General features: G+C 39.5%; 1 protein-coding gene across 1 annotated transcript; it reads right to left on the bottom strand.

Annotated features, from left to right (window-relative positions):
• Positions 1 to 1,555, bottom strand: LOC117818664 (transcription factor HES-5-like). The gene is made up of 2 exons (XM_034691638.1): positions 1,219 to 1,555; positions 1 to 1,108 (listed from the first exon to the last, which is right to left on the bottom strand). Exons 1-2 carry the CDS (start codon positions 1,279 to 1,281, stop codon positions 830 to 832), a joined length of 342 nt encoding a protein of 113 aa, XP_034547529.1. The 5' UTR covers positions 1,282 to 1,555; the 3' UTR covers positions 1 to 829.
• Between the last annotated feature and the right edge of the window lie 17,021 nt (positions 1,556 to 18,576).

Genomic DNA, 18,576 nt, shown 5'->3' with positions numbered 1-18,576 from the left:
TTTGCAGCAAGCTGAGTTTGTTTATTCACAAAGGCACAATGAGCCACATGGCTCATTAATAGCTCTGACTTCAGATGATGATACATCACAACAACAACAACTCAAAGATGCCTTCAAGATCTTTTTCAGTGAAGTTAGGTCGTCTTTTTAAAAGACAAGGTTCAGAGTCTGCTTATTCAGAGCAAATTTCAAACAAAATCATTAGAAAAAAAAGCATAACATCTATTCCCGACCTTAGATCAGAGAGATGACGGCAGATTAACAACTGCTTACAACACAAATGTTCATTTTAAAACACATGACAGTCACTGGAAATCGTGACTGAGTGATATAAATCAAACCTTTTAATGAAAGGAAAACACGTTGATCTAAAAACAGATAATTCATCAACAATTACGGAAAGTGAGAGAGAGGATAACATATCCAAAAAAGGAGGAATAAAACGATCAGTGTCTCTATATCATGAATTCATGACATGAAAAAGTATCACAGGAAAAATGTGACATCATCGAAACCTTTCAAAATAAAAGGATAAACGTTCAGTCAGTTTAACTCCTCTCAGAGTTTAAAGGTAATTTCAGCAACACCAGTGAGATCAGTGAGCTATATAAAGATTGCAGATGCATTCACATTAAAATCACACAACATGCATGAAAATATGTTCTCCTTAGAAACATAAAAGAAAACTTTTCAGACATTTCTTTAAGAACACAACAAAATGCAGCTTTCTGTACAAACAGAAGGAGCTCTCAAAACAAATCTCATAGAAATCATTCTGTTAATATTTGACCAGTGTGGTCATCTCAGTTTGTCTCCAGTCTGTAATAGTCTACCACGGCCTCCAGGGGGCGCTGTTGCCTGGACTCTTCTCTTTGCTGATGCTGGTCTGGACTGTGGAGTTCAGAGGAGAGAAGTCGGCATGCTTCTGCTGCTGGCTCTGCTGCTGCAGTCGTCTCAGGACACAAACTGTCATCTCCAGAATGTCTGCTTTCTCCAGCTTGGAGTCTGGCTCCTGTTTGAGGAACTCTGGACCCAGGAGAGACTTGAGCTGCTCAATGCTGCTGTTGATTCGCTCTCTGCGTAACTTCTCCACCAGAGGCTTTCTGAGCTGCAGAAACAAATACAAAGTCATTAATATACTTATTCTAGAAACAGAGTTAAGTGTTTAAAATGAAGTCCCTTAAATGAAGGGTGAAGCTTGGTGGATCTTGAATTTACCTTGTGAGTCAGAGTGAGGTGCTCCTGAGAGTTGGTAATTGCTGCAGTGATTGTAGGAGCCATGTCTGGATCTGTGTGCTGCAGAGGTCTCTGTCAAGAGAATCTGACCTCTGCTGGCTTCATCCCTCCTATTTATAGTCCCACATCTCCATATGAATGTGTGGGTTTGGGTCTGACTGGAGTTTCTCACACTCTCAGCCAATCAGAGAGCTTGCTGAGACAATACGACGTGTGTAGGGCAACATGCTGTTAATGCCTGGGGGACAATGGTTAGATCTCAGGGGACCAGGCGGAGGACTGGGGGGGTGATGGAGACACACTCACAGAGCTCTGTGTGAATCTGGGAAAGTGGTGAGCCTGTAGAGAGAGCAGATCTGCTGTCTGATGCTGGGATCAATGACTCTGACTGAGCACACGCTCATCATCCCAACACACTTTGGAGGCTGACAGCTCATGGCACATGGGGTTAAAAGTGTTGTCAGATTTCAAGTATTTAAAAATAATAAGAATTAGGGAATTTGTTGAGTTTCAATGTTTTTTGCATTAAGTTAAGACTGGTGAGTGTTTTTCCCTAATTGCATTTTAATTGATAATTTTTACAATATTTCTTTTTTTTAAAAAGAAAGAGAAACAATTCACAAAAAAAAAACGGATTAGTACTTGTTTTACTAAGCCTGTTGTTGAAGTTAAACTTAATTTTAGCAGGTTAGATCTTTAACTCAAGTAAAATATTTAATAAAAAAAAATTAAAGTTACATTTAATTGGAAATTCTTGATTTCCTTAATCTTGCTTGCTTTTAATTTTTAGACTTTCTGAACACCTTTAGATCTTTAAATCTGTAAACATTCACTGTTCATACAGCTATGGCAGAACGAGCTTCATAAGAGCCCATCAGCATTAAATAATCCAATTTGCACATAGATGGCAGAAGTTAGGCATTCAATGTCTTGCCCAACAACACTTTGGCATGAGGATAGCGGACCTGGAATCAAACTCTGAACCTTCCGATTGAGATTTAATGTAGGAAATGAAAATGAAGATGTTGAACCCATGAAACAGACGAGGACTCCATTTTCTGTTAGGCAACTTTATTCACCTCAGTGCAGTTTTTTTTCAACTGTTTTTTGAAGCAATAACTGAAATATATTTTTCTATGAGAATGTGATATTACGGCCTCAGTAGAACAAGTATTTCTAGGTCGCAACAAAGACAGTTTGAAAACCCTGCAATATAAATGCTGCAAAACAACCTAACAATAGTGGACCACAGCCAGAGTCAGACTTGAAACCAGGCCTGCAGCTGATTATGAAGCAACAAGCAGCCAGGTAGAGAAGGACAGCGGTGTGGTCGAGTGTTTAGCAATGTTAACTTTCAATCAGAGGGCTCCATGTATTTTGTATTATAACTTTATAATTTGAAAAGCAAATACCTGGAACACAAATAAGCCCCCAGGACCACTGTGCTCTCGAGGAAAGGGATGTTGTCTTGCGGTGCGGAAGTTGCTGGTTCAGATCAGGTGGTTTCCCTGTGTGGTGAGTTGGATAGTGGGTCAGGCATTGGCTCAAGTCCCACCTTGGCTTGGCATGTTTTTACAGTCTGGCAATGTTCTTCGTGCTGCACCTTTTCTTTTTTTTCTTTTTCTTGTTTTAACTTACAAAATATTCAGGTTACTACATATCCATCCATCCATCCATTATCTTGACCGCTTATCCCGTTAGGGGTCACGGGGGGCTGGAGCCTATCCCAGCTGGCTTCGGGCAGAAGGCAGGGTGCATCCTGGACAGGTCGCCAACCTATCACAGGGCGTTACTACATATGTACACTGTATTTGTATTAATAAGGGCAACTTCCTGAACATTTGTCAAATCTATGATAGTTTAGGTTTTCTGAACTTAAACTATTGGGCCTGGGTGAAAAGTAGGACCTAAAACCCAGAGGATTGAAATAATCCTATAAGCTACTGAGTTGAACCGGGACTCACTTATGTCCTTTTCTAACTCACATGATAATCAACAGGCTCAATGATAAGCTATGAGAGACGGTCAATAACCTGTGTGCTTCCCCGGGGTAGGCAGCACACCTGCCAAACAGTAATTACTTCATCCTCTACTTGTTCCTTCCCATAACACCATTGTACCCACGCCACCTACTGTGCAAACAAGGAATTACAACAAAGGAATTCGAAATTTAGCTCTAACAAGTGTTGTCCCTCTCTGAGCCTCCTCTCACCCCCACTAATGCACTAAGTGGTTTAGTCCACCCTGTGCAGGTTGACTGATGCTGCAGTATCATGTCTCTCCCAAGAAAACAAAATCAGGATATCAAGAAGAAAAGAAAACAGGAGAAAAAGAGCACAAGCTGAGGGAAAGCTAGTTTCTTTCACAAGAAGGGGAGCACCACTCACACAGATTATTGGTTTAAGATAGCATCAGCTATTTAAGTTCAAGGTAGTCAGACAGTAATATGTCTGTGATCATATTTGCACTGCATTTATTCATTTTTCATATTCATGAATAAACAGCATCATAGGTACAGCTCAGTCTCAAATGACCTTATTTTTATTGGTTTAATCCACTTTGGAGCAATATTTGATGCAGTGAAGGCCTTTTAATGGGTCTTTTATGTTATGGATGTGTAAAAGTTTGCATTAGGCCGCACATTCACATCTTTACTCAGCTCAAAACAATTCAACTCAACTCACTCATTTACACTGAAAAAAACTATACACACAACCCCTTTTTTGCTCTCATTTTATTATCTTATTGTATTGTGGTCAGCCTAAGGCACACCTGTGCAATAATTATGCTGTCTAATCAGGATCTTGATATGCCACCCCTGTGAGGTGGATGGATTATCTCGGCAAAGGAGAAGTGCTCACAAATTTGTGCACAATTTTTGAGAGAAATAGGCCTTTTGTGTACATAGAAAAAGTCTTAGATCTTTGAGTTCAGCTCATGAAAAATGGGAGTAAAAACAGAAGTCTTGCATTTATACTTTTGTTCAGTAAATATAGCACCTTTCATGTGTTCAAGCATGCAGCCCAAAAGTGCTTCACCAAATAACAGAGAGACAGAAAATAGCAGCAATAGATAAAAAGATGCAAGACTGAAACAAGACAGAGGATAGTAAAATGAAATACTTAAAATATATAATAATATCATTACAATAAAATCAATAAATAAGATCACATAAAAACAACCAGAAGAATAGAATAAAATAAAATGATGCTAAAAAATTGGAAGTAACTATAATAAGGGTAACAATGCCATGCAGGGCAAAAAAATAAATGACTCCAAATTAAAAGCCAGATTAAGCCAGTCTTTTTTTTTTTTTTTAAAGGGAAGATATAATTCATATTCAATCTAGTTGAAACACATTGTAGTTACTGTATTTGTTACAGATACCATATTTGACTGTATCAGCTCAAGGTGAGGATAAAAACTGAAATTTGTTGATCTGATATAAAACCTTTGATGGTATTAATCTGTCCTCTGAGCTCACAGAGATGAGGTGTTCAAAGAGAAGCACAAAATGAACCACAGATCAATCAGTCTGTGCAAAAAAACATGAGCAATTTCAAACACATCAATTTCACCATGTTCTGACATTTACTTTGAAGTGACGCCAGGATCATCATCATGAAAGCTATCTCACCTCTGTTGTCTTTACAAACCTTTAGAGACAGGAAATTAAAATTAACCCAGAAATATCACATCATGATGTCACAGACTTCGGAGTTTCACATGAAAATACAGGGTAGCATCACATTTGATTTGATCATATCTAGAAATGTAAAACACAAATTATAACACCTCAGATCAAGATGCAGTTTTGATCTTGTCCACTAGATGGCACTACAGCTTCTTTAAAGTCTCTTAATGTGCACTCCTGCTCTTACTTTAGAGCCATAACACTCCTTTTTCACTCAACACTCAGTGAGTTTAATGTTCCCAGTAGTAGATGAACCAAGGTATCTTCTAAAGTTTTACTGAACCAGTCAGATTGTGATAAAGTAAAGAGATACAGCTGCCAGCGTTTGCCAATGCTTTAATAAGGACATCCATCCAAACTGCTCCTGCATCGATGCAATCCTTCATGATGTCATTAATTATTCTGCAAACATTTTACGGACACGGACACAAAAATGAAAAAGGGGGTAATTGATAGTCTTTATGCTTTAAGGGACTCGGTGTGAAATCAAAGAGGGTACAAGGACCAGGTTGTCCAGGCTTTACAGGAGACAAACATGCTCTGCATTCAGTGTCTGACAAGGAAAGATACGCTGGTTTATTGCTATGTGTAGTGTTTAGTGTTCATTTTAAATTAATGAGTCTGCTACCTTGTTCAAACAGAGGCCATAGGAATTATAATCTATTGGACAAGATGGCAAGAAGTATGAGTGGAGGAGCTGCACAAGCATGAGGAGGCTGGCACAAATGAAAACTCTCTCAGTGTTAGCGCTTAAGGTTCTCTGTGAACAAAGATGAAGAAAATGTATCCAAACATTAAAAAAAAACGGATTCTCCTCAAAGACGAGTACAGACCAACCATTGAGCTGTTTATCCACATCTTCTCTATCCTTGTATACCTTCTTCTTCCACCAATCAGTGAGGAGCTCGTTAATAAGTGTCAGCTCAGCCCCTGGTGGAAGCAATCACCTCACACCTGGAGTTTAACGAGACTCAGTCATGACTTAACAGAAAATAGTGTTCATGATTAACCTTTTGGAAAAAGTACAACCAAGTCAAACATTTTATGAAGGAAGTGCTTAAAGTGTGCATGTTAGCTTTTCTTCTTTTAATTCTAATTTACACCAATAAGAAATCAGCCATGACATCATCGACTCTGGCCTGATAACGTGCAGACCTCCCTCCAAGCGGCAACCTCCGTCTACGAGTATTGAAGCCAATGCGGAAGTGTTAAAAATGGCAGTTCATCAAGTGTCCGCTTGAGGCTGGCTGCAGAAGAACCAGAAACCACATACACACCAATTCAAAAAAGCCGATCTTTACAGCAGAAATAAACATGTTTACAGCCTGGTACAGAAAAACACGTGTAGTCTCGTTAGCTCTTTTTCGTTCGGCACACACTGTATGGGGGTACATTTTTTCATAACACAGCAATTTCAAAGATATTAAGATTACAAGTTTCCAATATGGCTCCCGCCGCTGGTTGGCTTCGAAACAGCACTTCAGAAACAGATGGGTGACGTCATGGATACTACGTCCATTATTTATACAGTGAATGGCTGTTTCCGACACGGCATGCTACATACTACCTACTAATGTAGTAGGTGGTAGGTACAGGCACGTACTGTATGTGAATTTAGTATGTAGTATGACTGTTCTGTTTGATCTGTGTTGCAGTACGCTGGGCCAGACGTCACTTAATTTCCTGTTTCAGAAAGCAGAAGTAAACAACGGCCAAGCTGATTTAATAATTTTCACAGCACCTAAAAACTGAGTTCCCCCCATCAAAAAAAGAAGAGAAAAGAAAAAGCGGAACGAGGTCTGTGCATTGTGGGAAACGGTACACAAGGCAGACTGGTCCGATGCATACTGAGAAATTTTCCCAAATCAGTAGACATCCGGTGAGTTTTGGCATACTGCAGATTTTCCCATTACTAAGTCCAAGCACCGTACCTTGGGGGACCGGGCCTTTGCCATAGCCGCCCCCACCCTCTGGAACTCTCTCCCCCCACATATCCGTGCTTCTGACTCACTTCATTCATTTAAGAAACAGTTAAAAACTTACCTTTTCAAACAGGCATTCCCCACACATTAATTATTCCACCTCTTCCCTTCTGCTTGTCTTATATGTCTTTATTGTATTTATTTATTGTCTCTCTTGTAAAGCATCTTTGAGTTCTTGAAAAGCGCTATATAAAACTTAGATATTATTATTATTATTCTTATTATTATTTTGCTCTTGTTCACATACTACTTACTACATTCTGAATGTTGGCCAAATCAGTACGTACTGCTAGTATAGTAGGCGGTTTCGAAAACAGCCTTCGCCTCCCTCTCATCAGGTCGGGGTCAAACAGCCCTGACCTGATCACATGACTTAATGCAATGACGTGTATAGTGTTGGGAGAGGCAATTTAAGGGGTGAGATGTTACTGTTGAGCAGTGGTGTAAATAGGGGCAGAGGTGGAAAAAATAAAAAAGGGGTCACCTTTCAAACAAGTGGTATTCGCAGTTTCGTGTTCATTGCATGAAGCTTATGTTCTAACAAAATATGATCTGTTATTTTTCATTTTAAAACCGAATAGCTAAAAAAAACATCAAATTGTGAGAGTTTGTGAGAATAATTTCCCAATAGGTCTTTCGTTTGTGTATTCTTTCTGTTAAAATCTGTCGTTGATTTCCTCTTTTTTTTTTGTAGATTTAGTGTTTAAGTTCTTATTCTCTCCCTTTCTGTATCAGTAATGAGCTATCCTTATGTCTTCCTTGGGTTGTTTATTAGTGATCCATGTCTTGTGTTTTATTCTTTGTGTGTGTTTCAAGTCTTTGTGTTTCCTGTTTTATTTTGAAGTTCTCACTCCCTGTGTGTCCAGTTCATTTCTACTTCCTGCTCTTGTGTGTTTCCCTCCACTTTGATTAGCCTGATAAGTTTCACCTGTGTCCTGTCTCCACAGCTGTGTTGATTGATTACCTGTGAATATAGCCTGTGGCTGTTTCCGAAATCGCCTACTATACTAGCAGTACGTACTGATATGTCCAAAATTCAGTATGTAGTAAGTAGTATGTGAACAAGAGCAAAAATCTGCAGTATGCCAAAACTCCCCGGATGTCTACTGATTCGGGAAAATATCTCAGTGTGCATCGGACCAGTCTTCCTCGCGTACTGTTTCCCATAATGCACAGCGCTCGTTCTGCTTTTTCTTTTTCCTCATTTTTTGACGGGAGGAAATCCGTTTTTGGGTGCTGTGAAAGTTATCAAATTACATATAAACCACTTCCTAACTTTATAAATCATAAATGGATGCTAAATAAGCTTTTTATTTATCGGCTTCGCCGTTGTTTACTTCCGCTTTCCGAAACCGGAAATCCAGCGAAGTCTGGCTCAGCATGCTGCATGACAGATCGAACAGAACAGTCATACTACATACTAAATTCAAATGCAGTATGTAGTAGGCAATACCTACTGCCTACTACATTAGTAAGTAGTATGTAGCAGGCCGTTTCGGAAACAGCCTGTGTCTTTCCTCCCTTTTGTTTTCGCTTTACCTCATGTGTTCCCTGTGGTTCCTTCATATGTTCCCCGTGGTTCCTTCATGTGTTATCTGTGGTTCCCTCGTGTTTTCAGCTTGGATTAAATTTGATTGGACTTTTTCAGGTAGGCTTTTGTTTCATCTTTTACCTCTTTCTCCTTCTGTTAATAAATTGACTGCACCGTAAAAAATAAAGAGCTATGAAAACTCAAAAATTCTAGGTAACTGGCTGCAATAGATTTTTGCGTTTTGAGTCCAACTAAAACTCTCAAGTTTTGAAGAAAACTACATAAATTTAAGACAACAAATGATCTTTTGTTGAGATAACAAATGATCTTTTGTTGAGATAACAAATGATCTTTTGTTGAGATAACAAATTATCTTTTGTTGAGATAACTCATAAATTAACTTTGAGATAACTTCAAATTTAGATTTTTTAAACACTTAAAATTCAGCAGTCTCAACTAATTATTTTTGTTTCAGATAAGTTACCTTTCAAATGCATCAAAACTCAACATTTTGAGTTGTACTTGCTGTCAAACATGAGCAACTAAAACTTTTCTATTATGATCAGACACCCTCTTTTTTTCCATTTAATCCATTGAAGGGGCATCCTGAGGGCACATTTCTACATTTCATATACTGGGGGGCACTTTTCCACATTTGATTTATTAGACGGGGGATCTAGAGGACTCCCTTTTGTACGGTTTATCCACTTGCTCTGTCCTTGAATGTCTGCAGATTTATAAAGTCCTTTCTTGCCTTTGTGGAAACAAAAGTAATACACCCTCGATTTACTTTTTTTGAAGCTTCACCTGAATGTTTAAAATTCACTCTGTATTCAGACTGACTACAATGACTCTTTGTGTTGCATGATGTTTTTATTCTGTTAAATACAGACACAAAGCTACATAAGCTTTATTTTTGTCATTGTTTTCATGTAAACACACACAAGTCTGATGCTTAAATACAACTACTACAACATATAAAATAGTATTTTCTTAATAGCACTACAAAGGTCAGTGAAGCATTTATCAATGCACATGAGCAGTCTGTCTGTTGATGGAAAACAAAGGATTGGATTTCCCTCTCTAGTTGTATTAGTCTGTTAATGCTATAGTCTGAGGATTACTGATGTCAGTTTCAGCCACGATGGATGTAATTATACATTATATATAGATTTAATGAATGGAGAATTGATTAAATAGAGTGGAGATCAGATGAATGTAATGTTGATGTAAATGTAAATACACTTAAGAAGGAAGCAGCCAAAGAAAAGAGGAGACAAAAGACACAGATCTTTCTCTCTTTCAGCATCAGATTCATCTAGTTTTGAATTTCACAAGGTCACAGGGTTTTGGTGTAAACCAGCAATCGAAAGGATCCAAATGCAGACAATCAGACAGACTGGGACAGTTCAGTGATTTTAATAGTGAGATTAGGATTCAAAGGTATTTAGGAAAGGCTGCAAGTCAAAGAAGCTTAGCGTAAACAGGGTTTGTGATGGGGTTCAGTCAGAGTTTAGATTTCCTGATTTCCTGGAATGCATCAGAAGTGGTCAATCAGGCCTCCATTAGACAAACGAGCTCTTTAGAAGTTATTTTCTCCTCTTCTTGAGGACAGATCAGACAAAGCTTGCATTTGTACTCTTTACAAATCTGCACGATGATTATGTTATTTTGGGAGACTTAAGACCTATTAAATACGATTTACTTATTTGAAAAAAAGGTTACTTTTTCAGTTCCATTCAGCTGTAGTAAGTCTGTGAAGCCTCTGTAGCCTATGCTGTAGGTCTGTGTAACTCCCGTACCTACGCAGAGGCTTACGCACATAGCCGATGCGCACCTCCTCCAAGATGTGGCTATGTGTGGACTCAAAGCGGATCACAAGCCCTGTGATTGGTCTGCTCGGCGGCATTGTATTTCCCACATTAACAGCACTTCCAGGGTCCCCGCAGATTGGCCCCACATCAGCCATGTATAACATCTGCTTCGACGTCTCCTCTCTATTCTTCCCTGTAATCATGTCTGTATGATAAACAGCAACATGTATCAGCTGTAATTTAATATAACGCGCTTTGAACCGCTGAGAAAAAGTAAACAGAGATTGTAGCGGGGCCCGAAACAGATGACCTGACTATCAGAGAGACCACACTGCCCTCAAGAGTTTCGGAAGAGTATTGCTGCATGTCACAGAGACATCGACACACAAGTATGTACAGTCATGGCCAAAAGTTTTGAGAATGACACAACTATTAATTTTCACAAAGTCTGTTGTTTCAGTTTTTATAATAGTAATTTGCATATACTCCAGAATGTTATGAGGAGTGATCAGCTCAACTGCAATTCATTGCAAAGTCCCTCTTTGCCTTGAAAATGAACTTTATCACCAAAAACACATTTCCACTGCATTTCAGCCCTGCCACAAAAGGACCAGCTAACATCATTTCAATGACACACAGGTGTCACACACATTAACACAGGTGTGGGTGTTGATGAAGACAAGGCTGGCGATCAATCTGTCATGATTGAGTGACTGGACACTTTAAAAGGAAGATGGTGCATGACACCATTGTTCCTCATCTGTTAGCCATGGTTACCTGCAAGGAAACACGTGCAGCCATCATTGCATTGCACAAAAAGGGCCTAACAGGGAAGTTTATAGCAGCGAGTAAGATTGCACCTCAGTCAACCGTCTATCCAATTATCAAGAACTTCAAGGAGAGAGGTTCAATTGTTGCCAAACAGGCTCCAGGGCGCCCAAGAAAGTCCAGCAAGCGCCAGGACCGTCTCCTGAAGGTGTTACAGCTGCGGGATCGGGCCACCACCAGTGCAGAGCTTGCTCAGGAATGGCAGCAGGCAGGTGTGAGTGCATCTGCACGCACAGTAAGGCGAAGACTTTTGGAGGAAGACCTGGTGTCAATGAGGGCAGCAAAGAAGCCACTTCTCTCCAGTAAAAACATCAGGGACAGACTGATATTCTGCAGAAGGTACAGGGACTGGACTGCTGAGGTCTGGGGTAAAGTCATTTTCTCTGATGAATCCCCTTTCCGATTGTTTGGGGCATCTGGAGGAAGGCTTGTTCGGAGAAGACGAGGTGAGCGCTACCATCAGTCCTGTCTCTTGCCAACAGTGAAGCATCCTGAGACCATTCATGTGTGGGGTTGCTTTTCGGTCAAGGGAGTGGGCTCTCTCACAATCTTGCCTAAAAACACAGCCATGAATAAAGAATGGTACCAGAACGTCCTCCGAGAGCAACTTCTCCCAACCATCCAAGGGCAGTTTGGTGATGAAGAATGCCTTTTCCAGCATGATGGAGCACCTTGCCATAAAGCAAAAGTCATAACAAAATGGCTCGGGGAACAAAACATTAAGATTTTGGGCCCTTGGCCAGGAAACTCCCCAGACCTTAATCCCATTGAGAACTTGTGGTCAATCCTCAAGAGGCGGGTGGACAATCAAAAACCCACAAATTCTGACAAACTCCAAACATTGATTATGCAAGAATGGACTGCCATCAGTCAGGATTTGGTCCAGAAGTTGATTGACAGCATGCCAGGGAGAATTGCAGAGGTCTTGAAAAAGAAGGTTCAACACTGCAAATATTGACTTATTGCATGAATTCTGTGTAATTCTCAATAAAAGCTTTTGATACTTATGAAATGCTTCTAATTGTATTTCATTATACCATAGAAACATCTGACAAAAACACCTAAAAACCCTGAAGCAGCATTTTTTGTGAAAATGTAATATTTGTGTCATTCTCAAAACTTTTGGCCATGACTGTAGTGCTCACGTCTGCATCAACCACTGCTGCATAGGGTCAACGCACAAGATTAAACCAGGCTTTACCGTTAACAGTGAAACTGAGACTCACACACAGAACACACAGTAGGAAACTGTTCTCTGGAATTGTGTATTGATAACCACTGGCTACATCCGAGTGCCCGTAAAGTTTGCCATCACTCTCAGAGACGTATCTTTTTCAGATTAGAGTAACTTTGCCCTAATCTATCTCAGCATCACGGATAAGAACAGTGAGAGAAATGACGGCAAGAAATCCAGTCGTTAGCAGGCTTTTTTCAAAGGGGCCTCTGTTGGATACCTTCAATAGAAATGTAAACACGGCAGGAAGTAAGGATGAGGCTAAAGGACAGAATGGGACTAAGGGTGGTGTTGAGACAGTTGTAGTTTTTTTCTTCATCCACATGTAGTCCACCATAAAGCCTTCATGTCTCTCGTCTTTGTTAAAGATAATGAATTAATGCAATACATTTTATTTATAATGCACATACAGACATACAGTAAAAAAAAAAAAAAACGCTGATAAGACAGTTGTATCAGGAAGTTAAAATAAGATAAGATAAAGATAAAATAAAATAAACAAATCAATGTTTATAGCACACCAGTTCAGAGAAAGCCTTATAAAAAAAAAAAGGTTATTAGTGAGGATTTAAAAGAGGACAGACAGCTAAATTAAGGTCATGTGACAGGGAGTTCAGAGATTCAGGAACACAAAGAAGGTTTCTGCCAGAGTATCTTAAACATCGATTGGGAGCATAAGAAGTTCAGAGGTCACAAATGTATTGTGGTGCTTGACCATGAAGGGCTTTAAAAACAAGTAATAACATATTCAAATCAATTCTAAAATGACCTGGTAGCCAGTGAAGGTCGGGGAGAACAGAAGTTATGTGCTTACTTCTAAAAGAAGTAGTTAAAGCCGTGCAGTAGCAGGTAGCCTGTGAATGTTCCCTTCACTTATACCAGAGAGTGCATTCAAACATTCAGGTATTGGGGGATAAATGCATGGATGACCTTTTTTAAGTCAGAAGAAGAAAGAAATGGTCTAACCTTGGCGATTAGTCTCTGCTGTTGGGAACAACACTGTACAACTTTTGAGACCTGAGTGTTAAAGTGTGTGAGTGTTGAATCCAACATAACACAGAGGTTGTGAGCTTCAAAGAAGTCGTGTGAACTCATTTTTGCCGTTCAAGCAAACACTGAATAAAAAGCAGGATAATGCAATACACCTTGTGCACTGTCTGCATAGTTATTCTCTCGCAATCTGTTCCACACCATTACACAGAAGAGTGTCTCATTATTATAAAAAACAAACAAATGTGAAGTGTTATGCTTCTTACTGCTCGAGGGCATTAATTCAATCTGTGCTGCAGTAGCATTATAGCATGATAGTCCACCACTTCTGCACTGCTGTTGTCATGGACAGCAATCCAGCCCGAGTGCTTATCTTCGAGCATCAGATTGTATTAAAATGCATATTACCCATAAGTGCATGTTTTCCTCTGTGCTCTTCTGCACAAAATGAGAACATTACAGACAAATGTGTCACACCGCCTCTTTAAATTCACAAGAGCTGGAGCCAGGGGGCCAGATGACGAGTTCGGACGTCTTAGGGATCAGAATAGGACATTTTTTAAGTGCGTTTCTATGAAATTGTACAAAAGTAAAGTGGAAGTGGAATATTTTTTTATGTGAAAGCCAGGGAGTCCAAAGAAAGCAGAATTTCTCTCAGAACAAGCTTGATTAATTTGTTTAGTGATTAAATTTAGTCCTGTAGGTTGCTCTGCACAAAAAGCACTTAGAGAGAATCTAAGAGCATTTGTAGGTTTTGGTGGAAACCTTTAAATGGCTTTAAAAACAACAACAAAAAGGGACAAACACCAAAACAACCTCAATATCAGAAGTAGGAAAAATATAAGTCAAAGAAAGAAAATCCCTGCCCACCTGGGCACACTTTAAAATGGTAGCTTCACACCTTTCATTACGCTCTGCCTTATGCTCTCCAATTCCTTTCTCTTTACATTTGTGAGAGCAAACCCAGCTGTATCTATTTCACAGCAAATATGGAGCTAACTTCAGAAGAACTTAACCCTCCATCTTGACCCCACTGCAGTAAAATCTTACCTATAAATCTCTCAGACCGGACATTTAAAACCTGACACGGTATCATCAGTGTCAAGGAACTATGCATTGAGGGCATCTTCTCGTCCTTTGTAGAGCTTTCATCCAAATACCAGCCACAAACTCCCAAAGTTGTCTTTTTTGTTTCAGATTAGAGACTTTATAAAGGAGCAATCCCCCCATTTACCAATCTTCCCCCCAGAAACCCTGACCGACAGCCTCTTAAGGCTGATTTATACTTCTTCATCCCCCCTACGCAGCAGGAGCTAACGCGGGCATGAGCACCACATACTTGTGCGTCGATGTGTCCTTGTTGCACAGCAATTGTCCGCCAAAACGCCTGAGGGCAGTGTGATCTCTCTGATAGCCGCTAGCCTGTTTCCGGCCCTGCTACGATCTCTGTTTAATTTTCCACAGCGATTCAGAGCATGTTATGTTAATCTACAGCTGATACATGTTGCTGTTTGTCATACAGACATGATTTCATGAAGAATAGAGAGGAGGAGATGAAATACACGGCCGATGTGCGACTGTTGAGCGGGGATCCCAGAAGTGCTGTAAATGCAGGAATTACAATGCCACTGAGCGAACCAATCACAGGGCTTGCGGTCCGCTTCGATTCTACGGGTAGTTACATTTTGGAGGAGGTGCACATCAGCTACGTGCATAGGCCTCTGCTTAGGTACGGGAGGTTCACTGACCTTTGGTTTAGGCTATCCCGTTGATTTGACGCAGAAGTATAAATCAGCCTTTACTCTCTAGGGTCGGCTACCTCGAACCTCATGGGAGAACAATCTGAATGAAAATGTAATGGACCAGTGATGTGACTCCATTTGTCCTCCTAATCAGATGCAAAGTCCTCACACATATGCAAAGTCAACCTATCTACTCTACTGTTAGGGATGCCTGCAACAGATGCAAACAATCCCCTAGTATTCAATTGAATACGTTTCGCTCCTGCCCAAAATTGATGACCTTTTGGGAGAGTGCTTCGACACAATAATCCCGAACGTTCCTCCAATCCATTATCAGCTGTTTTTGGCACCTCCTGATGCTGACCTCTCTGTGGTGACAAAGCACGCTCCGCTTAACCCGATGACTGATCTTGCTCTGCTTTACTCTTACTCTTACCCCTTTACCTCGCTGTTTGTTAATGTTTTGAATGTGTTTGTGTGAGTGTCTGCTTCTGACTTCAACTGGGTGGGTTTGTAAGAGGGTAGGGAGTAAGTGGGTTACTGACATCCTGTGTCTCAATTCTGCTTTATTTGTCACTGTCAGCTACAGTTGTTTGTCATTATAAAGAGAAATTTTAATATAGAGTTAATTCATCTACTGGTCGATGATCTTTGTATAAAACCAACCTCCATCCTCGGTCCCATTTATCCCCCCTCGTTGGTAAAAACTCTGATAACACCAGTTGGCTTTTAGTTATTTGTCGAGTGAACTTGTCCTCATAAAACCACTTGTCCTCCTAAAACCACATGTCATGCACACACACACAAAACCTTGCGCCGCACACACTGACAGGACACCCATTTTTTGTGCCATGGCAGATGTGGCCATTGGCTGTGATGGATAATCCAGAATGCTGGGTTTGATACAAGCAGGATTTAGTCATAACCATGATTCTAACATCTGTCAGCATCCCGCTTCGAGCTCCCAAACACACACGGAACAAAAGTGGAATATTTTTGGTCGTGGCGTTTTATTAAAGAGGAGGAGGAAAGCAGTATATAGATTTCAGGACCTGAGGTAAGTGTTCAAAGAATTCATCTATGGAGGCTGTTTCATGGCCTAGAAAAGAGGTGCAAGGCTCTTCACAGCTTATGTAAGACTCTTTCTGCAGGCTTGATTCTGGACGCTGCGTGCATGTGGTGCATTATAAATGCTCTGCAAAACCCTGATAACATAAACATGTCAGACTTTAAATAGGTCGCTGTGTTAGGGATCTGTTAGCATCCTTTAAGACTGAATCAATAAGAGAGAATGTGAGTTTTATTACTGCAGGTTGATGTTGCTGACTGGATTAGATTAGATATCTTTTATTGTGTAACATTAAAATCCACATATAGCACAGAAGACAGCAAATATAAAATCAATTAAGTACAGATAAAATGAAAAATAAGTTCTTTGAATCTGCACAATAATATAAAACAACAAAAACACAAACAAAGACAAACAAATGAAAGATATTGTCATAAATGTGCCAAACGGATTTTTCAAGACATTACAGAAATACGAATTTTAATTTGCATGTAATGACGACTTTATCTAAAACTGCTGTTTTAAAAGAAAAATTATACTTTTTTAGTCGTATTAATCACTACAAGAGAGAGTCATCGCTAAAAACTGCTATAGGTTAAGGATTTAAGTGAAGGACAATACAACCCTGACAGGGTGAGCCAAGACCCCGACGCAAAGTGGAGATATTTTACTGATACAGTAAAAATTAAAACTTGAAATCTAAAAACAAAGACTCTGAACACTGAACATTTTACTGCTGAATTGTACTTTGTGTTTCGTTTCTTTATCACTAACTGTCTTTGCTAGATCTCTGTTGAAAAAGAGATTCCTAATCTTATTGGGACAAACCCGGTTCAATAAATAATACAAACATAGTAGTATGCGGTTGCGAGCGCTTCTGCAGCTATGGTATTCTCAGCCCATGAAGGGGCCAGATTAGTTTAACATAAGCAATCTAAAGTTTTGTGCTCTCCTAATAAATTGAGATTAAATATATCCTCTCCATCCTTGCTTACAGGGGCGTTCAGGAAGTAAGGGTTTTGTCAGGCTGTCAACAGGAAGAGATTAAATCATAAACAGGACACTAGCTGTGCCGTAACTCCTTTCCGTGGGTTGACTTGATGTGTGGCGTGTGTGATCAGGTGGTCCCCTTTGCTTTTTAGAACTAATAACCGTATAATAATAACCTGATATGGGGCTTTGACCAATCAGAAACAATAATATATAGTAAGGAGGCAGGTGATACAGAGGTTTATTGTCATTCCAGGGTGTGTTCTGAAGTACAAAATTGGATTCTCAGTTCCAGGAAAATACAACAAACTAACATAAAAACAAAAGCCTTTGTTTAAAACATTAGATTATAGGAAATAAACTTTATATTAAGTATGTATAAATATGGAGTGATAAGGATGAGTGCAAGGAGAGATAACAAGTATATTAACACAGCACTTTATATTCTAAGGCTACATTAACTCCTGATTGAGTGACTGACTGGAGGTTATTTGGTGTGACGGACTAATGAGATCACTTGTTTTTAATCCCGTATCTTATCAGGCGACACATGCTCCGTAAAAGTCTTATTATGTTCTTATCTGATTGCTTGATAACAAAATGTACTGAATATCTGACGTTAAGATGTATAACACGGGCTAATAAACACATAAGTTAGTTAATGAGATTATTAAACACAGCTAATGGAAAGTTGAACTGAAACATTACACTCCTCAGACTGTTTAAATCTTTTAAAAACCTGAGGGGTATGTGATGTTACAAATGTTGCTTTAAAGCTCCTGTGAGGAACTTTGTTTTGCATCACATTAGCGCCCCCCTGTGGACAAAGCAGCACCTCTGTTCTCTTAGGGCTGTTTCTGAAGCATGCAGTTAGTCTCCTTCTCTGACACCTGCTGCAATGGTTTCAGACATTAATAAAAATCAGATAGAGATAGTGAACCTTAAAGCTGGTGGCTTTGTTGGTTATTTAGGTCACATTGAGGCATCAGTGTTAAGTTAAGTCTGTTTCACAACCAGCTCAAAACTCTCCAGGGGAGCTTTGAATAAGTTGATAACAAAAGAAAACAATGATCTTAATCTGTCTTTCATACTTGACTGTAAAAGCAGTATATGCAGTTTGTAAGGACTAGTTTAATTTCAATTTGATGTTGTATGAATATGATAAAAGCGAGAAAACATCCAAGAATTGTGATTTAAGATTTAAGAAATTAAACTTTAGTGATCTTTGAGTCAATTTGGGTCACAGCAGCAGGGGGCATAATATGCAGATCAATAAACATGAACAACAAATGAAGAAAATACAAAAAAAGGGCAATTAAAGATCTTCATATTTACAACATGAAGCCAAAACCATCTGACTCAGGATGCATAATGTATGAGAATAATCAATATTACATCAATCTTAAAACGAGGCAGGCAAATGATTCCATGATCTGGATTATTTATGAACTATTTCATAAATACAT

This window comes from Notolabrus celidotus, chromosome 1 (assembly GCF_009762535.1).
Source record: "Notolabrus celidotus isolate fNotCel1 chromosome 1, fNotCel1.pri, whole genome shotgun sequence".
Taxonomy (NCBI): Eukaryota; Metazoa; Chordata; class Actinopteri; order Labriformes; family Labridae; genus Notolabrus; species Notolabrus celidotus.
This window is presented reverse-complemented; position numbering and strand designations above follow the sequence as displayed.

Bases quoted from the DNA above. Each gene is read 5' to 3' on its own strand.
- LOC117818664 (XM_034691638.1), bottom strand. From the start codon at position 1,281: ATGGCTCCTACAATCACTGCAGCAATTACCAACTCTCAGGAGCACCTC. The intron at 1,109-1,218 runs GTAAATTCAAGA...TTGTTTCTGCAG, and splicing joins ACCTCACTCTGACTCACAAG to CTCAGAAAGCCTCTGGTGGA.